This window comes from Saccostrea echinata, unplaced genomic scaffold (genome assembly GCF_033153115.1).
Source record: "Saccostrea echinata isolate AGI-Se365-2 ecotype Australia unplaced genomic scaffold, CSIRO_AGI_Sech_v1 ptg000012l, whole genome shotgun sequence".
NCBI lineage: Eukaryota > Metazoa > Mollusca > Bivalvia > Ostreida > Ostreidae > Saccostrea > Saccostrea echinata.
Window position 1 is genome coordinate 19,903,078 of NW_026889761.1, and position 25,321 is coordinate 19,928,398.

The 25,321-nt window shown below is 34.3% G+C and overlaps 2 protein-coding genes across 2 annotated transcripts; both read right to left on the reverse strand.

The window, feature by feature from the left end:
* Positions 1–504: 504 nt before the first annotated feature.
* Positions 505–6,744, reverse strand: LOC133186084 (monocarboxylate transporter 9-like). Its single transcript, XM_061321365.1, has 6 exons — positions 6,653–6,744; positions 5,048–5,265; positions 4,140–4,283; positions 3,115–3,587; positions 2,220–2,931; positions 505–846 (listed from the first exon to the last, which is right to left on the reverse strand). The coding sequence occupies exons 2-6, from the start codon at positions 5,256–5,258 to the stop codon at positions 662–664; spliced, it is 1,725 nt and encodes a 574-aa protein (XP_061177349.1). The 5' UTR covers positions 5,259–5,265; positions 6,653–6,744; the 3' UTR covers positions 505–661.
* Positions 6,745–8,249: 1,505 nt separating this feature from the next.
* LOC133185503 (DNA helicase B-like) lies at positions 8,250–23,893 on the reverse strand. Its single transcript, XM_061320780.1, has 13 exons — positions 23,806–23,893; positions 19,912–20,135; positions 18,923–19,247; positions 18,384–18,514; positions 17,793–17,956; positions 17,253–17,635; positions 16,527–16,679; positions 15,285–15,871; positions 15,021–15,093; positions 13,537–13,876; positions 12,735–12,893; positions 12,130–12,330; positions 8,250–11,092 (listed from the first exon to the last, which is right to left on the reverse strand). Exons 2-13 carry the CDS (start codon positions 20,129–20,131, stop codon positions 9,869–9,871), a joined length of 3,960 nt encoding a protein of 1,319 aa, XP_061176764.1. The 5' UTR covers positions 20,132–20,135; positions 23,806–23,893; the 3' UTR covers positions 8,250–9,868.
* Positions 23,894–25,321: the final 1,428 nt, after the last annotated feature.

A 25,321-nucleotide genomic window follows, 5' to 3' on the forward strand; every position in this document is an offset into this window, starting at 1 on the left:
AAACACCGCGTGGGTTACTATGACAATAAAGGATTTTTTAACTAAGACAAATCTTAACTAAGTTTTTGCTAAGATCGTTTTGTGATCCACTTAAGTAAGCGATCTTAGCTAAGTCTAAATCTTAAATTTAAGTCAAAAGTCTGACTTAAATTTAAGACAGTTTCATGATCCCGGAGCCAGATGCTCAAAAACTACAGAAGTGAAGATGTATGTCTCACTGATAATTTAAACATAGTCCCACTACTTATCATCCAGTTTTGTATTTTACAACTTCTTAAAATGTCATGTACTGTTATGAGAGAAAGAAGGTGCATTATACATTATATGAATAAATAATTATCTTAACAACAATCACTTCAATACATATATAAATTATATATATTCAGAAAAACAAGACAAACAGGCAAACCTTGTTATCTCAAACTCAATGGGACCAAGAAAAAACTTCAAGATATCCAGGGTTGAGATATTGAGAGTAAATTTACACAAGGAAAATGTTGGGACATTCAACTCACTTAGACATATCCATAGCAAAGTTCAACTGTACATAGGAAATTTAAAAAAATAAAGCATAGGTATCACTGAATATGAGAAATGTATTTTCATTTCTGATTACCCCATTAAAATATTTCTGTTTTATGCCCATGTGTTATTACATAGTTTACATACAGTAAACATTCAGACATTCCCTCTGTATTTGGTCTGGTTTCTTCCCTGTTGGTTTGCTTTCCTCAGTGAAGTGGTCTATGACAGGAATTAGGATGATCAGTAGCCCGGCAAAGATGATAAAGGATCCGCCAATGTAGAATGCTACGTCTGGACTGCCTGTTACTTCATACACCCAACCTACAGACAAACCAAAAGGACATTATTATATCTCACCCTTGAACCCTCTAAACTTCCAAAGAATTATAGATGTATTATAGTAAACATACTGAGATTTCTTTAACATGTACAATCTACATACACTTGTATATATCCAAATTATTTTATATATGTGAATTTTCCTTCTTTGATAAATAATTTTATCAGTACCAAAGTTTTCTTTTTTTTTAATATCAAAAACTGATAGTTTTAAGAAGTATGATATCAGATGTGCCCATGAAAACAAATGGAAAAGTAATCTGACATCTATTTATTAATGTAAAAAGGAAATTCATTTCAACTGTACCGTAAATTTTTCATGGACACTACAATAATTATACATGTATTATGCCCAATATTTACATGTTAATAGGGTCAAATCCATTTTAGATGTTATGTGTATGTAGATTATTAATAAAAGAATGCTCTTGAATTGCATTCTTTTTTCCCATAATTCTGATTCTCACTCAATTGATATGATCATTTTTCATTCCTTCACCAATACATTTTTTTCTGATGAATATCGCCAAACCCCCTAACTCCGTCACTACCCTAACTCTGTCACTTTCGGGAAACTCTGCTCTGTTTGTAAACGAATACATGCTTATAATCTTCAATCAAATGCCGAGAAATTATTATAGTCAAGTTCAAGAATGCGTCAAAAATAAATAACAATTACACGTGATCTATTGCATCTATCCTATTTTATGTGAAATCAGTAAGTACTTTTTCCTTTATGCGCTATTCCATCAATACCTCCGACATGTGCGTCAATATGCTCATTTTTACATATCAGTCATATTTATGAAGGTATTTGCCAAAGGATTAATATGACATACCATACTGAATATGGCTAAAATATTTTATTTTTCATCTTAATTTGCCCTAAAAAGCTACACGTTGGAGATAACGTACCGTGATGTTATTACATATAAAATACGTTATAACGTTATTTTTTCTTTGATACTTTTCCTAAATACAATTTAATGCGATTTTAAATCCTCAAAACTTATTTTCTATGTTTACAAGTTTAAAATGAAGGGAGAAAAAAACTAAACTGGAAAAAAATTCCTAATTAATACGTTGACATATTGTAGAGGGCCCTGGTGACGGATTTAGGCCGGTTCACTGGACGTAATGTACACGGATGTGATACGCATTCTATTTATAGTAGTTTTGTATGAGCCCAATTACTGAATTTTTTTACATAGTTCTGAAAACAATGTTTAAGTTCATTACTAAGTGTATCAAACAAGAAACAAATCAAAAAAATAATTCAGAGAGTAACCTGACGTGTTTTTCGCTTATGGTGACGGAATTTGGGTAGTTGGGGATACATTCCCTAAGGGTCTTACCAATCAGTGGTGGTGCAGCTATACTGCCAATACCGTTAGCCAGCATGATGTAACCCATCCCTGTTCCTATGGCATCTGCTCCAACAATGGATGCCACAGCTACCACTAATAGCCCAGATATCATATTTGCCATCACTGAGAAAGCAACGTACAAGAAAACTAACCCTCCAAAGGAGTGGAACATTGGAACAGGCATGATTAGGCAAATTAACCCTGTTATCACAGTTATGATAACATATGCAATGTCCAGTCGTAAATTCTTGATGTTTCCTAAAAGTCCACCAAGAATGCTGCCAATAAATGCTCCGATGCCTCCAATGCTGAACACTAATGCTGAGGATTGCTCATCCAGTCCAACATAAAGAAGATACTGAGGGCCAAATAATAAGATAATCACAACTCCCATGTTCCAGAAGATGTTATTGGCAAAGAAGATTATAAAAGCATAGTCACACAGAATAGAACAGGTGCTTTTCTTGTTAAGGGCTAACTTTTCAACTTCATTTAGGCTGTTTCTTGGTAATTCATTGTTCTTGCAAAGAGCATCCTCCTCGTTTTCAGAACTCTCTTGCTTAATAAGTTTAGCTGGGCTGCCTATAGGAGAGGCCATTATGACCTCCTCAGTCTCTTTCTTACTCTCTGAATTTTGCATATCTGAGCCCTGATTTAATTTTTCCAGATTTGAGTCTTGCCTTGGGGTTTCCAAATTTGAGTCTTGTATTGAGGTTTCAAAATTTGTGTCCTCCTTTGAGGTTTCCAAGGTTGAGTCCTGCTTTGGAGTTCTTAGGCTTCCATCTTTCTTTGAGTTTTCCAAATTTGAGTCTTCCTTTGTTCTTTCCAAATTTGAGTCCTGTTTTAAGCTTTGCTGATCTGAGCCTTGCTTTAGTTTCTCTTGTAAGGACAAATCTATGTCATCTTCAGACAGAGGAACTTTTGAATCTTCTGTAAGCAATTGTTCATTATCCCCCTTTTCTTTCTCAGCTAAAGACTTTACTGAAAGAAGTTGCAGAGTAGAGGTAGAAATTTGTTTTTCTTGCTTTGATTTCACACTGTCAGTTACTGTGTCTTCTATATCACCAGGATCAGCCTCCCTCCTTTTTGCAGCATCTTTATATCTCCTCTTTAACTTTTCAGGGACTGGTCTAAGCAAACTGGCAAAAACAATGTTTTGCATGCTGATTCCACATACTATATAGAAAGACCCCCTCCAGCCAAAGGTATCTACCAGAAAGTTCACAAGCAAAGGAAAAATGATGGCACCCATACCAGAACCACTCGTGGCTAGTCCTGTTGCTAGACTTCTCTTTTCATCATAGTATAATCCAGAGAGTACATGGGATGGGACGTAGACCAAACAAAAACCAAGACCTGAAAAATGTTCACAAACAATGAATTATATAGTCCTATCCCTGGTCCAACTATTTTACAAACCAGGGTTATAGTGCTGATATATATCAAACAGTGCATTGACTAGGGCTGGGTATTGGCTAGAAATTTTGTATTGTGATATATTGCGATATTTTTTTTACTGTATTGTGATATGTATTGCAATATTTTCAACAAAAATTTAATTGGAATTTTCTTGTTGTATTAACTTTTTTTTACATGTAGAATGTACATAACTATGATAAATAACCAATAAAAGATATCCTGTTGATTGAATTACAGTTATGCAACTTAATACACCCCATACAACAGCTTTTGTCTTACTGTTTGGCATGATCACAAAACTTTATGACAACTTTTCGTTATATTTTATATGTTAGAATTCATGAGTCCAAACATTTTGCTAGTATATCGGTATTACAAAAACGTATTGCAATATGATATTTTTTGTCAACATACCACAATATACCAGAATATCAGTATTATTGGCCAGTCCTAGTAGTATACAAATATTCTCAGTTTTTGAAACTTTACCCGACAACACTCCATAGAATCCATACATATAAACCAGATTTGGGGCAAAAGGCATCGCTATCAGTCCAGCAGAACTAAGGATGGCTCCAAGCAGTGCTACTTTACGATGACTCATGTGGTTCATAAGAAATGTAGCAATGGGGCCTGAAATATACATAAAGATGATTATTTTCAATCTTTGTTATGTGTAATCCTTCTTCCATTATGGAGTTGAACTCATTGTTGAGTGTTGATAAATTTGATGCAATATAAATACAGTATCTCAAACATCAATATGAATGTGTCCAAGAGAGATGCAAGTCCTAATCTCTTTTTAACCTCATAATCTAGAGGTGCTGTATATATTCCAAAGAGGGGGATAAGTAACAAGAAGTCTGTGAGCCATTGCTCATTAGTATTACCCCCACTCTGATATGAATATATGCTCTCATGAATCCCACCATATTGCATGCCTAAACAAAGAGTGTGCTAAAATTTCAAACATCTGCCTTGAGTAGTTGCTGAAAAAACTGTGGTGGAAATTTGGTAAGGACAGATGCATGGAAAACTGGAAGTTGACATTGGATTTGTACAAAAATGAATCCCATCATATGGCATATGCCTAGACAAAGAGTGTGATAAAATTTCAAGCATCTGCGTTGAGCAGCATGAGTAGTTGCTGAGAAGAAAACTGCAACAAAAATTTGTTATGGACAGACAGTAACACAAGGGTAAAACAGTAAACCCCCTCTCCTTGGGAGCGGGGGTATAATAAAACAGTATCCTTGAGAGCGGGGGTATAATAAAAGTTAACAGTATACCCCCCTCTCCTTTGGAGCAGGGGTATAAATATACTCAATAGGAGGGGAGGTAGTTATATAACCAATATGTTTTGGGGTTTGGTTGTTGGGCTGTAGCTCTATACTCACCTGAGCCCAGGAACACGCCAACATTGATTGAACCAATCAGAGCCACAGCAGCAGGACTGACATCTTTAAAGTACCTCAGCAAGTACATGTTGTAGATACCAAAACTCTGGGCAGTCCCAAAGGAGGGTATCTGGATCATAAAGGCTGCAAAGATAACTACCACCCCCCAGAATCCACCCTCCTTCTTCTCCAGCCAGGAATACAGGCCCATATTGTCTCTGAAGGTTATAAATAGCATATTAAAATACCTTATTATGTTTTTACTCAAAGTAATATTTATTACTCATACATCGATGGAGTTAACAAGAAGTCTGTGAGCCAATGCTCACTAATAATACCCCCGCTCTGATTTGAATACACAACTTCAGTTACGGACAAACACAGTGATAATCAAGAAATTGACATCGGATTTGTAAGAAATGAATCCCATAATATGGCATGCCTAAACAAATATTCTGCTAAAATTTCAAGCATCTGTGATGAGTAGTTGCTGAGAAAACTACAACCAAAATTTGTTATGTCTGGTACGGACAGATGCATGGATAAACAGGAAGTTGATATCAGATTCATACAAAAATGAATCCCACCATATGGCATGCCTAAACAAAGATTGTGCTAAAATTTCAAGCATCCGCGATGAGTAGTTGCTAAGAAAATTACGACCAAAATTTGTTATGTATGGTACAGACAGACACATGAATAAACAGGAAGTTGACATTGAATTTGTACAAAAATGTTGAATCCCGACCTATGGCATGCCTAAACAAAGAGTGTGTTAAAATTTCAAGCACCTGGGATGAGTAGTTGCTAAGAAAACTACAACCAAAATTTGTTATGTATGGTATGGACAGACACACGGATAAACAGGAAGTTGACATCAGATTCGTACAAAAATATTTCCCACCATATGGCATGCCTAAACAAAGATTGTGCTAAAATTTCAAGCATCTGCGATGAGTAGTTGCTGAGAAAACTACAACCAAAATTTGTTATGTATGGTACGGACAGACGCATGGATAAACAGGAAGTTGACATCGAATTCCTACAAAAATGAATCCCACCATATGACATGCCTAACCAAAGAGTGTGTTAAAATTTCAAGCATCTGCAATGAGTAGTTGCTGAGAAAACTGTGACCAAAGTTTGTTATGTATGGCACTGACAGATGCACGGATAAACAGGAAGTTGACATCGAATTCGTACAATAATGAATCCCACCATATGGCATGCCTAAACAAAGATTGTGCTAAATTTTCAAGCATCTGCGATGAGTAGTTGCTGAGAAAAGTGCAACCAAAATTTGTTACAGACAGACAGACAGACACACAAGGGTAAAACAGTATGCCCCCCTCTCCTTCGGAGCGGGGGTATAAAAACTGTAATGGGAATGCAAAAGCAATGGAATGCAAAGATCAAGATAATAGATAATTGATTCATCAATATCCTTCAGTTAAATATTTTAGGTTTATATTTACAGTATCTTCTTTTGACTGAATTGTAATTTTTTGGACAATTAAAGATAATAGTTATGTTCTTGTATTTTAAAATAATAGTAAAGCTGTATAATTTAAAATTCAGTTTCAAGTGCTCTAATTTTGGACATACCTGTACAATTGATTAATTGGAGTTGTCTCCCACAAAATCACAACAAAACTGAACCATCTCCCTCCATGCTCTACATTTTATCCAAGATTACATTCTATCAATAAAGTAAAACTATAACCTCAATAGTGAGTTGTAACATACAAAGAAGTTGCACTCAAAATGCACTCACATACAGTTACAAAGCACACATGCAATTTAACATGATTACATATGTAGGTTACAATTTAATACATCCATGCAAACTTCCATATATAAATCAGTGATTTTGCCAATATTTTAACCAAGTACAAAAATATCTTACCTATAATTAACTGTACACTAAAAGCTGCTCCTGTATGTCAGGAGTAATATAACAATTAATCAACACAAGCTAGTGGCTTAAAGAGGTCAGATGTCATTGACCACTACAGCTTAATCCAAAAGTCTATACACAGTAGGCTGAGAATTGACAATTTACATGTGCTGTACATATATGTATATAAAACGGCTGTATAAAATTGAGATTTAAATGGGAGCAACGCATTGCCTGCCCCAAATATTTTTGCCAGTTTAAATGTTATTTGCTTCATTTCGAATTTATGAAACAACATCACCTTTTTAACACTGGTATAGAAAATGAATGTTCCCTTGTCAAAATATTTAGGTATGTGTGACTAGCTCATCTCATGTCTTGCTGTGCCCAAAGGTTTCTCTCTTATACAGCAATGGAACATGCGGGCACAAATTATGTACTTCTTCTGTGACATATAAATGATCTTGGGTAAAGGCAATGGTAGGTCATAAGCAATCTATATATACCAAGTATGAGCTTCTAATGTTTCTCCATTACAAACTTATGCTGAGAACAGGAATTTATGTGTCTTTTTTTCAGAATGTGACCTTGAACTTGCATAAATAACCTTAAATCAAGGTCATTGCCCACCCTCTGGTCATACATAATTTTTCCAATGTTTTATCCATTAAAAAGTTATGGACCTACGTTTTGTCTTCCAGTGACCTTGAATTTGCCTAAATGATTGTGTCAATGTCATGACACATCCACAGGTTAGCAATCTGTGCTAATTACGAACTTCCAATTTTTTTCATAACAATGTGGCCAGCACAGGAATTATGCTTTTTTTTTTTTTTGGCAATTAATCTCCAACTTGTACAAGTGATCTTGAATCAAGGTCATGTCATACCATTAGGATATGTAATTTTTATGTGAAGTATGAATTTCCAATATTTATCCATTAAAAAGCTGTTGACCAGAAATGAATTATACATTTTTTTTTTTACCAGTAATCTTAAACTTGCTGAAATGACTCTAGATCAAGGTCATGATACATTCTTAAGTCACATGCAATCTTTGTGTCAAGAATGGGCTTCCAATATTTATCCATTAAAAAGTTATGGACTGATTACAGAACATGAATTAACATATACACTTTTTCTACCAGTGACTTTAAATATGCTCAAATGTCCCTAGGTCTATGACATAACCTCATGTCAAAGGCAATCTTCGTTTTTCCCCATCATCTCCAATCAAGCAGTTAGATGTCTTCGTCAAGGCTTCATCAATTGGTTATCAATCATTTTTGCACAGCCATAAAAAGGCTTTATTACTATTAAACTATTTATTCTTTCTTCCAAAATTATGATCTTCTGTGATGTACAAAAAGCAATGAATACAAATTCAGGAACACATTATATGTAAAGTTCAGAATAAACTGTATATCCTCAAACAAACTGAACTTTAACAATATTAACAAATATTTTGCAATTTTTGAACACATACTGAACACGTCAAATGGCTATTTGATATCACTCAATGATCATATATTAAAAATTACCAACACATTAAAATTCTCTACTGAACACATACAGTAAACACACTTGTAACAAAATGCCAGGGATGCATGAATTTGCTTCATTATGAATGTAATTTCTTATCTCCTTTAAATTCACAATATATTTTAAAGCCACAAGAAATGAAAATCACTTTACTGTAAGCATCAATTCATTAAATATGTTCTTTGCTACAAGCATGTTTTACTGTATTGAGAAGATTTGTAATTTATAAATTTATAATGGAGAATTTTTTTTTCAAACTACATTGTACAAAACTTGTAGAAGTATCTTGCATAGGTAGATTTAAAAAAAAATCTAATTCATTGTTCACATATCATATATACATTTACATGGCATACCTTAACTATTTTATCCATCTAAAACTACCACATATATTTTTTCTCTATCTTTTGTAATGTTGACAAAACAATACATGTACTGTAAAAACCTAATTTTCAAGGCAATTCTACTCTTATTTTCTTCACAACAGGACAAAACTGTTTATAATATCAATAAAGAGTATTAACAATATACACTGAATATTCAACAGAGGAAATAGAAAAATTGCAAATTCAATATATATCATAGATTAAAAGCATCTATTACATAACAAATACTGGGATGCATTCCTGCCCAATTCATGCCCTTAAGGTATAACAACCCTCTGATAAGAGAGATAACTTCAAAAGAATATCATACAAAAATTTGACCCCAAAACAGCTGCACTCTTCTTTTCTTAACTTTTACTACATTAGAATATATATATTCATCATTTTAAATAAAATGTGAAAACTTGAATAATTTACCAAGTACCATAAATAGTATTGTTATTGCTATTTTATATTTTTATTTACATTAAGAATAATTTAAGAAAGGTAACTCTTGCTGATTGACTCTTTTTTTACACATATAAAATACAATGTAATATTCCAACTTAAAAAGCATCGATTCGTTATTTTTTCTAATATTATATAATTATTTTATGTATAATTTTTGCTGTGACAACAAAATATTGCCTTTTCTTTTCACTGTGTCTCATTTTCTCCGTATCACAATTTAAGACATAAATTAATTTCTGAGAAAGTAGGCCTCACTTTATACTTTAACTTTTTTTTCTATTGGAACCTACAGCTTTTGTTGATGATGAAAATCAATATTTTTTGGTTGAATTTTAGAACAGAGGAATAAAAAGCCTTAAAACACATTGACTTATAATGAGACTCCAGAAGTGATGATTTATGACATCCATAGTATGAAATAATCTCATGCTGGTAATAAAACATGTCAAAAATTCAGTAACATGTTTAGCAAATAATTTTTGCGTATAAACTAAATAAAATATATCATAATTACTGCTTCCTTGTCAATCTAGAACATATCTAATCATCAATCTTGTGACATACTCAAATTGTCAAGTTTTCTGCGCATGGGAGAGGAGAGATTTTGCAGTTGATCCATCTTAATTTTCTTTGGAGTAACCTGTCCCCTTGGGGATTCTCCACTGAATCTTTTAGTGGGGCTTGGTGAGGGTGATAGAATGCTGGGCGAGGATGTACCATCATCAGAATCCTCTAACAAATCCCTTCCCTGCTCCTCAGTCCCAGATCTGTATAAACTAAAGCTGTTGTGGCTTCCTTCTTCAGAATTTTTTAACATCTTCTTTTTTGATTTGTAAGGAGGTGGAGACAACAGACTTGGGGATGATCTGTCACTGTCAGAATCACCATTAGACCTGGTACATGTATTACCATTCTCTCTTTGGTCATCTTCAAAGCTTCTCTCTGCTACTTCACACAGTCTTGTCAATTCCTCATCCTCTGCATCATCAAAATCATCTTCCATGTCATCCATTACTGCAACCTTGCTTTGCAAGAGACTCTGTGATTCTTCATCATTATCAGATTCATTTGTTTTCTTGGAAAAATCTTGTAGTCTGTTTTGCTCTTTTATTCTTGTAAATCCATTTTTCTTGACATCCAGACTGAAGTTCTCTTCTTCCATTTCATCATTTTCATCTGGACTTTGAGTGGCATCCGATTTACATTCATCATTTTTCCAATCTGCCTCCTCCCTTTTGTCATTTTCAACACCAGATTTAACGTCAGGCAGAGGACCACAGTTCTCAAACAAAGCCTCATTTCTAAGTTGTTCCTCAGAGAAAAGCAGCAAGCTTTCATCAACTTCTGACCACTGACTTTCATTTGAGCTTTTATTCACATTTGGTGAATCTTGCTTTTGAACAGGACTGACATTACTGAAGTTACTCAATGTCTGTCGGATTGATGGAGTTGACGTAGCTTGCTGACACAAAGGCTTGGGACTCTGAACATTGAGTCTGGATGCCATGGGTGATATTGAATGAGAAGAAAAGTTCAGAGGTCTAGGCTGATAACAGGTTGAGGCTCGGGTGGGTGGTGGCTTGGAAAGTCCTGCCCTGGGGCTCTGAGGGTGTGGTTTGTAGGGGGACAGTTTTATTCTGGTAAACGTCTCTTCCTCTGGTTTGTCCATACAGAAACTGTTTGTCTGCGTGTATGGAAGAGAGTTGTTACAGACAGAATCCTCTGTATCTTCAGTTAAAGCCCGTAATGACTGATTCAATTTCTCTCGATTCTGAAACAAAAATCAGATCATATTTTTCGAAATTTAAAAGATCCATAGCACTCACAACTTGAAATATTACATGTACAATCCAGTCAATTTAGAATTATTTAAATTATAGGCCCAATGTCATACTAATTGCAGAAATTATTTTGTGATAAATGAAATCTAATATGAACAAAAAAAAAAAATCTAAGAAAATCTGATGAAGGGAAAGCATAATTTTCATTGATTAATAACCTATGGGAATTACTATGGAAAAGGGGCATAACTCTGTAAAGATATCCAATATTTCACTGTAGTATTCAAAATGTCTTGTTTTCCATGAAAGCATAATCTTTATTTAATTTTTTTTGAGACAATTTAACTGATCATTATTTCACATAGATGATATACCTTTGAAATGGATACTTTGAACTTAATTTTGTACTTTTTTTGTAATCTGGAAATATTGGCATATTTTAATAGATATTGATTAAATGAAAATACAGAAATTTCCCTTGCTAGATTGAGATTCAGAATACATTGATCATTTCATTTCATACATTAATACTAAATATATTGAAAAAAAAATCCCTCAAGATTTAGAGACAAAATTTAACCTATGTTTTGATAATCTCTTAATACCCAAAATTTTATTGATACGAGGCAAGGGCACTCTGAAGTAAGCCTAAACTTCTGCAATATGTTTTTTTGTTGGGTATAAAGTTTTACTGCATTTATCAATGTCATTATACACAGTTTAATTTACTTCCTCTTTATTTTGGGTAGAAAAATGTACCAAAATTTACGAAAATGGCAAAAGTTATGCCCTTTCCATAGTATTTCTAAACCCCATATAATGCTTTCCCCTTGTCTGATTTTGTTTGAGTTTTTATTACATTTATTTTGTGCATTCTAAGAGTTTATTTGTAACAAAAAAATTCTGTTACAATTACCAGTAGTTTGATGTTTTGACAGGACTAATAAATAAATACAAAAAGTTGCTTAATTTAGCACATTGATAAAATCAGATGCTTTTGTTTATTTCTACATAAACCAAGACTTACAGGTAAAATTTTATTAAGTTGGTACTGGAGACTTGTGCACCTGACATTTGGTCTATTAGAGATGGCTTTACTCAGGACCATGTCTGATCCTACGATGTACACCTCTTTTTTCCCGCGAGTGACTGCTGTGTAAACGTGCTGCCAATTCTGCCATGATACAGAACTTCCTAGATAGTACACCACTGTGCTGGTCTCAGATCCCTGGAAAAGAGAAGACAGTATGTAGCTGGATATCTAACCCTGATTTAATTTCAACTTGATTCTCAGACTTGATTTAAACAAAATTTGCAAACTTAAGAAAAATTTACATTGAAAACATTTAAAACACAAGTTTATAACAGAGTAAATAATTTATTCATTCAAGTGGGAAAAAAAATTATCATGATTTTTAACTTCTTCGCATTACATCCTTGATAATTGATGAGATTCATTTAACAATGTTTATCATGCCTTAAAAAAATACACGTGTAATAGTACAAATGACCTTTTGGCATATTTCACCTGAAATGTATGGATTGTTGTTGCCCATGCTTGTATGATATAACACACCCACCTGGAATGTACGGATTGTCGTTTACCATGCTTGTAAGATTTAAGAAACCTACCTGAAATGTATGAATTGTCCTTGCCCAGGCATGTATGATTTTACACTTGTTCCGGAGTTCTCTGAATTCACACCACAACTCCCTTGCATCATCTGGGTCTTCATTTGACAGATACAGGTAGCGCTCAATTTTTCCACTATTATCTATGATGGTTTTGTCCTAAAAGATTCAGTAGAGGAAATATTTAAAAAAAAAGAAAGAACCTAAGTATGTAATAAGACTGTAGGTTTACTCCTAATTTATTTAGTATTAGAGAAAAGTTGCTCTTGAAAATATTTCTTTTTGTGAAATTAACATTTACAGAACTTATAAAGTTTTCTAAATTTGTTTCAAGTTTCATGAAAATCAGATTAATGAAGAGAAGATTTTGAAAGAATTTAGCAGACTATAAAAAACGATGGATTCCTGATGTGGCAAAATTTAAATCAAAGTGACAAGACTGTAATAAACAACATAAGGGGAGGTATTCCAAAACATTTGGTTGTTACAATGTGATTTAAAGTTATGTTAAATAAAAGATTACATTGACTTCAAAATATTTTTACCATCTTTGATTAAAATTGCTTCCATAAAAAACTAAAGTTTTTGGTTTTAACAAATTGAAAGTGTTACAAACTCATTTTCTGTCTATATAATATATATGGTCAAATTATATATTATTAAAATGTGTTATAATTAAACATTATGTACATGTACTACATATTACCATGCCACATATCCAGTTTTATATGCTTGTTAAATTGAATTAATGCTATAAGATGTATGTCTTGGGAAATAAAGATTACTTATAAGTCAGACTTACATCTTTAATGAAAAAGATCTCGCCATTGCAAAGTCTAATTCTCACTGGTTCTTTCTTTTCGTTTTCTTCCTGGGTTAATCGAAATGCACCATTATCCTGAGTTTCATTTCCTTGTCCCACTCCTGAAATTTCTAGATCCTCAGAAAAGTTTTCCTCTTTCTCTGGTTCCAGTAATTTTGGTTTCATAACAGCACCATCTTCTTCATACATAGAAACCTGGCCATTTTTGGTCATGCAGATTTTGTCCCCCACTTGAAATATGAGTTTCTTTTTGTTGTCTTTCTGTGGGTGATTGTTGTAGAATTTTAAGCAGACTTCATTTACCTTTTTGATATCCTCCCTGAAATTTCAAACATGACAAAATCACAGATTGCTATATTAAATCATTGAGTATTATGCATGTAATGTTTCAGAAAGTACCAAGTGCATTGAAATTTAGATATTCAATAGATCAGAAAAATATGCATTTGTTTTGTTCTGAAACTTTTTTCATTGATTTTTCAATATAATGGAATTTTTGTTGTGTTCTGTAACCATTGGTAACATTGTGATGTTGTCTGATGCATATGTGACTTAGTTATTAGTCTTTTTGCAAGGTCAAGTGAAAACAGTATATGGAATTTAATATTTGGTCAGCAGGTCACAGAGGGGGTATCGATTTGATATTTGGTCAGTAGGCAATATGATATAGCTTTATATGGTACATGTATTCTTCTCGACCAATGATATTTCAAGATTTTAATCAGTGGCAATATAAGTAGAACTGGATGGTTAGGAATTTTTTTTCCCCACTTTTTAAAATCAGGATAATTTTTGGACACCTGACCCCAGGATCATGAAACAGACTTGGATAAAAATTTCGATTATCAACAAAATGTTCATTACTTGTAAACTGAAAGTCTTAATTTACATACAACATTATGTCTATTAATGCAAATTTAAAAGCATCTTCATTTTGGACTGCTTTATTTCTAAATAATGTCAGCGCATTAATATACATTTTTTGACTTAAGCTTAAGATGTTTCCTGATCCTAGGGCCTGTACCTTAGTTGTTACTGTAAATGTTCAACTCTGGATTTTTTGGAATCATTATTGTTTAAGGGGAACCAATTTCAAGGATCACCCTTCACTCTTACCCATGAATAAACATCCCCATGAACAATAACTTTTAACACATCAGTTCATCGAATCTTCTGTAAAAATGAGTTACCCACAACATTAATCCATACAAACTATTAAAATACTGGTTGCCCTCAAACACTGACTCTCACACATTTAAATGTTTCCAATGTACATTAAAATACAATTGTGTCCCATTTCAAAGTATCCAAAACAATTTCCGACTACAAATTGTGCATCTTTTTTGTTTTTTTTAAAACATTTCTATGCACAAAACAATTTCCCAACTACAAATTGTGCATCCTTTTTTTTTAAAAACAATTCTATGCAGCACATTTGATTTTTTTTTTTTTTGAGAACTTACTTTTTAAATGAAACAAACTGTGAAGTTTTATCATTCCGCAGGGATTTCTCTTTCCTTAGTACCTCAAGCACCACTGAAAAATACCAATAAAAGAATAACAATTTGGAAAAGATGAAAACTTTGAGAGAATACTGCTTTAATGGTCGCAAAATTCAAAACTGTGGAAAAAGATGCTCTGTAAAGCCACTGAAATTTTTAAAAGAACCAGCTTTTTGTTTCAATGGAGAGGCTTCCATCTGAAAGATCTTATCACAATTAACTTACCTTGATTGATATAGTCATTGTCCTTGTCTGCGATCACTCTATAAAGCTTGAAGTTTCTCTCCGGGTCAAAGACCGGGGTTCTCTGCTCAGAAATCCTTGTCGCGTTATCAATGATCAGCTGAGATTCAGATCTGTGATTGGTCCTTAGTTCTACTGCACACCATAGATTCTGCAGGCCAGCAAACATGTCCGAGAGAAAGTTACCAGGCTCAATAGACGGCAGTTGTCTAACGTCTCCTAGCAACACGATTCTTCTGAGATTAGCCTCCTTTACTAACATTTTGAATAAGCTATGGAAAGTTGTTATGGCAACCAATGAGCATTCATCCACGACAAGTGTGTTCACATTCTTAAACCTCCACTCCAGATATGGCTTCTCCTTTCTCTCCTGACAATATCTCATAAAGCTGTAGGTGACTTGATGGAGAGTGTAGCCTGTTTCACCTGCTCTCTTGCCCAGTAAATTGGCAGCTTTGCCTGTAGGAGCTGTGTAGAGTATCCTTGGTAATTGAGGTAACTCTTGACTTTCGGGTGGGACACAGTTTTCTTCTTTTTCAACATCTTCTTCGCCTTCCATATGTGGTGAACTAAGAAAATTTAAAAAAAAAAACATGGAAAGCTCAAAACATTACATATCAAAATTAATATCAAACAAGTCTTCTATGAAAAAGAAATTGCTTGCTTGCAAGAAAATGCCACTAACTGACAAAACTAATCACTTCATGTGTGCACTACTACATTAATAGGCAGAAAGCTTTACCTTATTGCATGAAAATTAATAAACTCAAAACCAAACATCCTATATATTATACTGTAAAAATATTACATCTGGTCATGAATTCTTTTTAACACTTTAGGCAGCATCAGCTAAATCAAGTACCTAGCTAAATGTCTTTATACATGTATATAGATACAGTCAAATCTCGTTATCTTGAACTCCAAGGGACCGAGAAAATACTTTGAGATAACCGAGGATTCGAGATATCCAGGACAAAATACTTAATAAGTAGTTGGGACTTCAAAATGACTTCGACATATCCATGGTATTTGAGATATACGTCTTTGAGATACCGAAGTTCAACTGTATATTAATATCTAGCAAATTCAGAAATGTGCTGAATGAAATCTAAATTCACTTGTTAAAAAATCAATTTCTGTCAAATATTATACATGCTACATATAATACATTTACAGCTACTTTGATATATTGCAGCAGAAGAATGCCTTCAATGAAAAACATACCTAATTCTTTGCTGGCATGATGACATCACCTTTGTAACCACAGTTGTTTTACCACACCCACCCTTCCCAGAAATCACTACTACAGGAAGCTGGGTCAGTAATTTAGCAGCATTCAGTTGGTCAGGATCACTCCGAATACCAGCAAATTTTTCACTGAAAGTAATGTTTAAAAAAAAATTTCCTTTTGAATATCAAACGGTGTTCGATCATCAGATTTTATAAATAGTAATTTGCTTAATACATGTACTGTAGATCATCAAATTTTCACAACCTTTTATTTTCATGAGAAAGTTTGGTAATGTATTCATAAGTGAGAAATATATATATATCCTTTGATAACACAAAAACATGTCAGAATGAAATTGGTCTCATGTACGTACACAAAAAGAAAGTTCTTGTAATACCGATAAAAAGTGATTTTCAGTACCAAGATATTAAAGTCAAATCGATTCCCATTTAAAGAGAGTCTATAATTCAACTCTTTTGCATTCAGGTATCATAATTATAGAAAGAGATTTTTAACCATTTCAGACTACAAATGGCAATTCAAAACTAATCTCTCAAGATCCAATTTCTTGAGGCTTATTTGACCACATCTGAACACATGTCTGGTAACCTTTGTGACACTGTGTGGCTATATATAGAACTAACCTCCAGATCCATATTGATCATTAGGGCAGGTATGTTGACCTTTTATGACACTCAGTGGCTATATATAGAACTAACCTCTCCAGATCAACATCTAGAATCCACTGCTCCTCCATCTGCTCCTGGAAGAGACGTGTCACCCCCTGTGCGATGTACTCCTCTGCTTTATACAGACTATACAGGAATATCCAGACCACCCCCTTTATGGTCTCCTCCTTCACCACTTTATTCCTCTTAAGGAAACTGATTGCCTCCTTGTAATTCAACATATAAGTTTGCATTTCTTCTTGAATTTTTCGACTTTTGAGTCCTGTGTGGCCCTCTTTCGTCTGGACTTTAAGATAATCGTAGATCAGTAATCCATCTCTGTAGGGCTGTTGTAGGTGCTGTGCAAGACCTGCTTTCTCGTAATAATTCCACTGAGCTTCACATCCAATGATGTGGTGGTCCTTACTTAAAATCTAGTATATCAAAATAATTTGGATATTTTGTTAACTATTTCAATTGAGTAAAGAAAACTTCATCACTGTTATGTTTTTTTGTTTTGTTTTTTTTTAAACTGCTTTAATCAACCTTAAAAAGTTGTGATATAGAACTCACTTTTTTCAAAACACTCACCTGTTTAAAGCCAAACACCCATGGTCTCTCATTTAAATCTTTTTCCATGGCTGCCAGATCCTGTGTGTCCATACAGATGATATCTAGGAACTGCATTGGTAGAAGCTGAGGCAACAAACTAAACATCAGAGGAAATTCTGAAGCTTTATAAACCAGCTGGGCCTCTGTAACACAAACATTTCTCAACACTAGATCACACTGCACATCAACTTTACACTTTTATACAATCCTGCTGATTCTCATACTAGCCCTTTATTTGTAACTCGTAGTTTTGGGAGTAATTAACTATGTGATCACCTTCTGGATTTTACATGAATCATTCTTTAATTATAATGTTTATAAACATGCTGAGACATGAACCATATATGTATCGCCCCCCCCCCTCCCCTCCCCCCACCCCGATGCCATTGCAACATTCCCTAGTATGAATCTTCTATCTAGATGAAGGCAGACTTTTGTCATGGACAACAACTTAAGCAGGTTGGTTGTGAATATATGCATTTTTCCCAATTGTTTACATACAGAATAAATTTGCTTAACCAATACCACACTGTTTGTAATTACGCAGTTTTACACCAAGGACAGAATTACCTTCACTATCTACAGCATTCCTTAACTTTCTAGCCTTTACTTTCTCATCTTCAGGAAGGTAGTTCTCAAACTTGTCCAAAAGTTCATAGACATCCTCAAAGGTCAACTTGTGCCGCTCCCCTAATGTGTTACTACAACCACAAAATAACATACTGCTAAACAGCCAAACAAAAATACTTCATGTTTATGATTATTAAATATGTGTGCATTCTTTTGTAATACTGTATACAGGGTTATTTTTGCCCTTTTATACTTGCAAACAATTTTGCCCCATTTTAAATTTGCCTAGTCACAGTTTTAAGAAATTATACTGTGTTCTTTGAATTTGCCCCATTCTAAATTTGTCCACCTGAGAGTAGGGCGAAAGGGGCGAAAATAAAACCATGGCGAAAATTTCCCTGTATAAAATGTTCTTTAAATCTACAGTTTTCCATTTCTTTTTTTTCCTTTATTTTCCTATACAATTGATGTTTCTTTTTTTAAATGGAATGTAAAATTTCTAAAAATAATTCAAATAATTCTTTCACATAGATCTTTACCAAACAAACTTGTCGAAGTCCTCCACATCTGGATCTGTGCTGTAATCATGAATTCTATGATGACGCTGACCTCTCCTCTCTATGTCTTCCTGCTTTTTATTCACCTGTGACGTGAACTTGTTAAGGAATTGGAACAAGACTCCATTCTTTAGCACCCACTCCTTTTCCAGGAGCTGGTAAGACATGGCACACATGTCAGACTGATGAGATAAGCCATCAAACTTTCTATCTGTTCTCAAAATTTGGATCCGCCACCAGGGATCAATGAGATGAAATCCAGCGTTAACGTCCACTCGGCATCTTTTTCTCTGGTCAACCAATGTCCCTACGACATATTTTACAAAATACAGACTGACTCACCATGCTCACAAATGACATATAGTGAAATACAGTCAAACCTTGTTATCTCGAACTCGATGGGACTGAGAAAAACTTCGAGATATCGAGGGAAAATACTTAAGAAATACGTGGCAAGGACTTCCCAGTCACTTCAACATATCCATGGTTTTCGAGATACCGAAGTTCAACTGCATACTTTCCCTTCAATTTCCTTGGTTAATGGAGTAATAACCAACTGTTCAATGGTGGTGGGGGGTTAAAAGCGTGTACAGCTGAGATCATACATTTAAAATCTGCATGAAGACTAATGACATCATGTTTGACATTCTAAATTTATGATAAAATATCTATCTTGATGTCTAAAAAATGTACCACCAAGTCATTGCAGGTTAAAAAAATGAATCAAAGACATACCAGTACTTTCAACTTTACATTTATTTACAGTATATTTCTGTTTATCATATAACAGGTGAAAAAAAAAATATTTAAAACTCATTCTTAGGAATAGTGTGTCTTGTAATGCAAAATTCCCAGAACTAAACTGTTCAATTCCAAAAACTGCACTATAACACATAAGCATGGTTTTTGCAGGATTAAAATGGATATTTTTTTTTTCATTTTGTGATCAAATCCCCCGTATACATAGATACCTTTAATTCCTCTTTGTTTCGTCCTCTTGAGGAATGTTTTTCCTCCACTAAATGAGGACTTGATTTCTTTAAAACTGAGGAACTGTACTTCTTCCTCCTCTTCCTCACTGTCATCATCATCATCTGAATCATGGTGGTCAAACGGTCTGAACACTCCACATACAGGGTTTTGGGTTTGAACTTTTTTTCTTCTGTTCCATTCTCTTGTGTATCTCTTCATCTCACTGTGGCACAAATAAAAATCATGTATATCAATATAATGGTCACCCCTAAAATTCTTTTGCTTTTACCATTTACTATGAATACATGCATTTACATAAACATTTTTTTTTAGTTTTAATTGTCTATCAATGGCTATTTAGCTGTTGCGTAATCAGAATTGTTTAATTTTTTTTCCATTGGAATACATGCTTCAATGTACCAGGTAATCAATGTGCAAATTAAGATTTTTTTTTGGCACAAATCTTTCATATTTAGGCACTTTGGCTCAGTGGTTATCAGTGGGAGTATATAAGAGCATGCTCTGAGTATGATCAATTTCTAGCTGTGGCAGGCTACTGACAAATAAGTTGCAACTGTTGCCATTACAGAACTTTCTACAAGCTTTTTTAAAGTCAGGATTTTGCAAATTCTATGTCCTTGTTTGCAAATTATAATTCTTTGTTTTCAAATACAACCTATCCCTGAGTTGTATTCAGGGTTGTCCCCAAGACCTGGGGGCCGGGGAATTTCCCCACTTATAATGATGTAGTCCCCTGGTTACTCTGGTGTTCTCCCTCATCACCCTGTTAATGGAGGAACCCCAGACCCCCTTCTACTTTTTAAATGTCCCCCTGCTATTTTAATTCTTAGGGACAACCCTGTGTATTTCATACTAATTGTTAGGTTTTTATTTGACTATGGATTACATTTTACCCCACCTCTGTTGATTTTTCGATGAAATCCTGGCTTACGATTGGTTGAAGTCTGTCACGTGAAGGGGGTGTATTACTTATACCTAGTCGCTTGAAAATCAATACATGGTCGATACGGAGTTATCGCTCTTTTGTAACGTTCGAACAACTCGAGTTCACGCGATTTGCAGAGTGTCTGTTGACAATGTTACAGTTAACTAATGTAAGTAACGAAGATGGAACCTTTTTCTCCCTTTACTGAAAGTCTTCAAAACTGTCAGTACGTTATTACAGCACGAAACACTCGCAAAACAACATTACGTCACACAACGTGACGTCATAATAGGCCTAGTGAGAAAAACAATTTTACAAACCACAGACAATGCATAAATATTTTATCGGTGGGGTAAATTCGTTACATAGTTTTTTAGTGACAGGGTACGGGATGATACCTAGTTAGTAAATTCCACACCTGGCTCGGCTTCGCCTCGCCAGGTATGAAATCTACTAACCAGGTATCATCCCGTACCCTGTCACTAAAAAACTATGTAACTAATAGTACTCTGTTTACCTGACCAATACAGAGGACTCACAACTGGTGTGGTCGGTTGAGAGGGGATTCTTTAGTACAGCTAGGCACCTGGGGCCCCGTTTTACAAAAGAACTTACGACGAAAACCAAAAACTTAAAATGATTGTAAAATTTTTCAAAATTAATGATTCTTTTTAAAATTGCTAGCATAAAAATATCTTTCTACGTTCCTTTTAAAAAGATTAAAACCATTTTTAATTTAATGTAAATTAGAAAGTTATAAGCAGATATAAATTTTGGTCTTAGTTGTAAGTTCTTTTGTAAAACGGGCCCCTGATCCCACCTCTGGCATTTCTAGAGGTCAGTGTTTATGCCCTTTCAAGTTTTGTATTGTTGTGATTTATGAGATTTATCACAGATTCTTATCTTCACCTTTCTAATTGATATCTCCTTAATATATTCTATATATGCAACAAACTATTCAATTTTTTCCCTTGAAGACCCCCCCCCCTCCCCCCAATAAGTTATGCTGTAATTTTTTGTGTGCTCAAGAACTGCAAATAATTTACACCTCTTCACATCACAATATTTAAATTTAATTTTCATGTGAAATGAATTGGACAGTGGATATCGGCCTAGGTAGGTCAGTTGGTTGAGCACATGACTAGTCAGTAGTGTCAGTTGGTTGAGCACATGACTAATCAGTAGTGATGCTGGGGTCTGGAGTTCTATTTCTAGTTCAGCCATACATTTTTTCCTGTTACATAATTTGATGCCATTGACCTCCCCTGAACATGCAGGTGAAAGTCTTGCCAGGGGCAAATAAGAACTTGGGTTGTGTCTTCAAGGGTGAAGACTGTGACAATTTAAGGAGGGAGGAATGTAATGGTTTGGGCCATGGATATCTGCCGGAGTAGCTCAGTTGGTAAAGCACTTGACTAGAGATCAGGGATCCCGGATTCGATTGCAGGTCCAGTCATACATTTTCTCCTTTCCTGATTTACATAAATTTAATATATACTAATAATTACTAATAGTATGTGGGCCCCTGCTAAAGCATAACAAATGGAAACGATTACAAGCTCAATAAATGTAGGAATGACAAGCTAGTACTTTTGATAAGGTATTATTAGTTACATAGTTTTTTAGTGACAGGGTACGGGATGATACCTGGTTAGTAAATTTCATACCTGGCGAGGCAAAGCCGAGCCAGGTATGGAATTTACTAACCAGGTATCATCCCGTACCCTGTACTTCAAAACTATGTAATGAATTTACCCCACCGATAAAATATTTATACATTGTCTGTGGTTTATAAAATTGTTTTTCTCACTATATGTATGTTTCATCACTCATACAATGCCTATTATGACGTCACGTTGTGTGACGTAATGTTGTTTTGCGAGTGTTTCGTGCTATAGGCTAATAATTTAATTTTGTTTGTATTCTAGCCTCTGATTGGTTAATATCCAAAAAGGAACACAAATTATTTCTGTATAACCTGGTTTGGTATGGGGACACACCCCCCTGACAACCAGCTGAATCGTCTGTATCCATGCAATCCTCTCATTTCCAGTCCTCGGGATTCATGGAAAATTCCAGATTTAATAAATGTATCTTTAACTTCAAACAGTAACTTGCATCTTACCAAATGTAAACAAAACAACATGGCTGCTAGGACTATGTATCAGTTTTTACCTCCCCTCACTTCCCATCACTTCCGTTACTAGGGTTGTATTATTGAGCGGCAAATTTGAACTAATAAAAAGCAACGAAATTTTACACCCACAGTTGTTTAATGATTTTAGAATTAAATTATAAGGAATGACTCTAATTCTTGGCCAAATTATTCGAGTATAACCTGGTTTGGGTCAGTTTACGCTGTTTTATAATCCGCTTCGCGGATTATAAAGCGTAAACTGACCCAAACCAGGTTATACTCGAATACTTTGGCCAAGAATTAGAGTCATTCCTAAAATAACGTACTGACAGTTTTGAAGACTTTCAGTAAAGGGAGAAAAAGGTTCCATCTTCGTTACTTACATTAGTTAACTGTAACATTGTCTACAGACACTCAGCAAATCGTGTGAACTCGAGTTGTTCGAACGTTACAAATGAACAATAAACGTATCGACCATGTATTGATTTTCAAGCGACTAGGTATAAGTAATACACCCCCTTCACGTGACAGACTTCAACCAATCGTAAGCCAGGATTTCATCAAAAAATCAACAGAGGTGGGGTAATGTGTTTTATCGAGGGACTTTCCTGATAAACAGACTGTTCTTCAAATATACCAATTCCTGTCATCAGTTTAACTGAACTCACTGCTGAACCCAAAATATGAACAGTTGAACTTCTGTTTAACTGTTTAAAGTGTACATAAACTTGATAGAGTGTAAACATGGTAAACAGCTGGTAAAGTGTTTAAAGTGTATAAAGAATATCTAATGTAAAGAGTACGTCTCACCAACTTTTCCATCAGCTCAATGCTCTGTTTTATTCGCAGAAATAATGCTCTTGTGTCAGAAATGAATTTTGTTTAGTTAGCAAACAAATTTCGATCCAACTTTTGTTTTCATTTCTATTAAATTTTATTTGTGTGATTTCCGATCCCGATTTCAATAGATCGGTAAATCTCCAGATTAGTAAACAAAAAAAAAAAAAAAACACCAAACATTAGTAGTCATATATATTTTTTCCTTTTTTGGGGGTGTGTGTTTGTGTGAATATTCAATATGTTAAGGGGGCGGGGGCAATCTATCTAGTTTACAATAGAGGAGGACCCCCCCCCCCCAATGTAATACATCACATTTGTATAGTTATCTACTTACAAATTCGCAATTATAATAGGCCAGTAGATACATCCTTTTTTCTATTACAATTCTCTTTAAAGATTTTTTTTCTATAAAGCAAACAATTATAAAAAATAAAACTACCTTGCGTTTGAACTTTTCCTTGGTTATTGGTAAGTGTAGTGACAGCAATACCTATAATATCTTACACATTAGAACATGCCAGATTACACCACCATTGCGGGATATTATGTCAATATAATCCCCGTGGGGGTGTCGCATAATTTACGTTCCGGATACTTCGCGTTCCGGCCGGAACCTTAAAATCATAATATTGGTTCCGGATTTTACTGTAAGTTTGGTTCCGGCCATGGCTGCAATCTTCGAATCGCGGTATCTCTCAATTATTATCTGCCACATGTGCCAGTTTTCATTCAACACTGAACCATAGAAGTAGTTTTTACCTTGAGGATTAAGCATGGCGTAGCGGTATGCCATTTTCATGTGGCGCAATGTTCTTTTTATAAGGCGTCATGCCCTTTTTGTACAGCCATTTTTAAAAATAAATGAACAACTGATGAATAAATAGCCCAAGTAAAGATCGTAAAATATGCTTTCTGATACATATACACCGAATAAAATTTGGTCGCATGAAAGGCTTTGTTTATCTAATGCATGCAAATTAAGTCCCTTTGTTTATTAAGTGCATGTCAGGTGTGAATTTCTCGATAAATAAACGCAGACCCGGGTAAAGAGGATAGAAGATAAACTAGACTGAGATTACAAAAGCCTAAAAAGAAGCACAATGTCAAAGATAAATTTGATCAGTAGATTTTAATTTTATAATCTGATAAAGTAAAGAATTAAATACAAAATGGTATAATTGTATACGACTGAGAGATGCATTCTCTGTTTAAATGATATTACAAGTGTTGCAAATTCCACAATGTTGAGCCTCGAATACATGGCTTCCATTCCTCATAGATATTATCACTTGGCATGAAAATATGATTTATATTCCATTAGAAATAAACAAACATAAAAAATATAATTCACTGATGAAGATAGTTATATAGTTTTTGTGATAAATTAACAATGGATATTTCATGAATATGTGGTTTATTCTGCAATGAAACAAACATGAAAACATACCGATATGGTTTATTCCCTTAGAATAAACAAACACAAGTA

Bases quoted from the DNA above. Each gene is read 5' to 3' on its own strand.
- LOC133186084 (XM_061321365.1), bottom strand. From the start codon at position 5,258: ATGGGCCTGTATTCCTGGCTGGAGAAGAAGGAGGGTGGATTCTGGGGG. The intron at 4,284-5,047 runs GTGAGTATAGAG...TGTATATTTCAG, and splicing joins TGGCGTGTTCCTGGGCTCAG to GCCCCATTGCTACATTTCTT. The intron at 3,588-4,139 runs GTAAAGTTTCAA...AACATTTTTCAG, and splicing joins ATTCTATGGAGTGTTGTCGG to GTCTTGGTTTTTGTTTGGTC.
- LOC133185503 (XM_061320780.1), bottom strand. From the start codon at position 20,131: ATGAAGAGATACACAAGAGAATGGAACAGAAGAAAAAAAGTTCAAACC. The intron at 12,894-13,536 runs GTAAGTCTGACT...TGAATCTTTTAG, and splicing joins AGATCTTTTTCATTAAAGAT to GACAAAACCATCATAGATAA. The intron at 11,093-12,129 runs GTAAGTCTTGGT...TTTTTGTTTCAG, and splicing joins AACTTAATAAAATTTTACCT to AATCGAGAGAAATTGAATCA.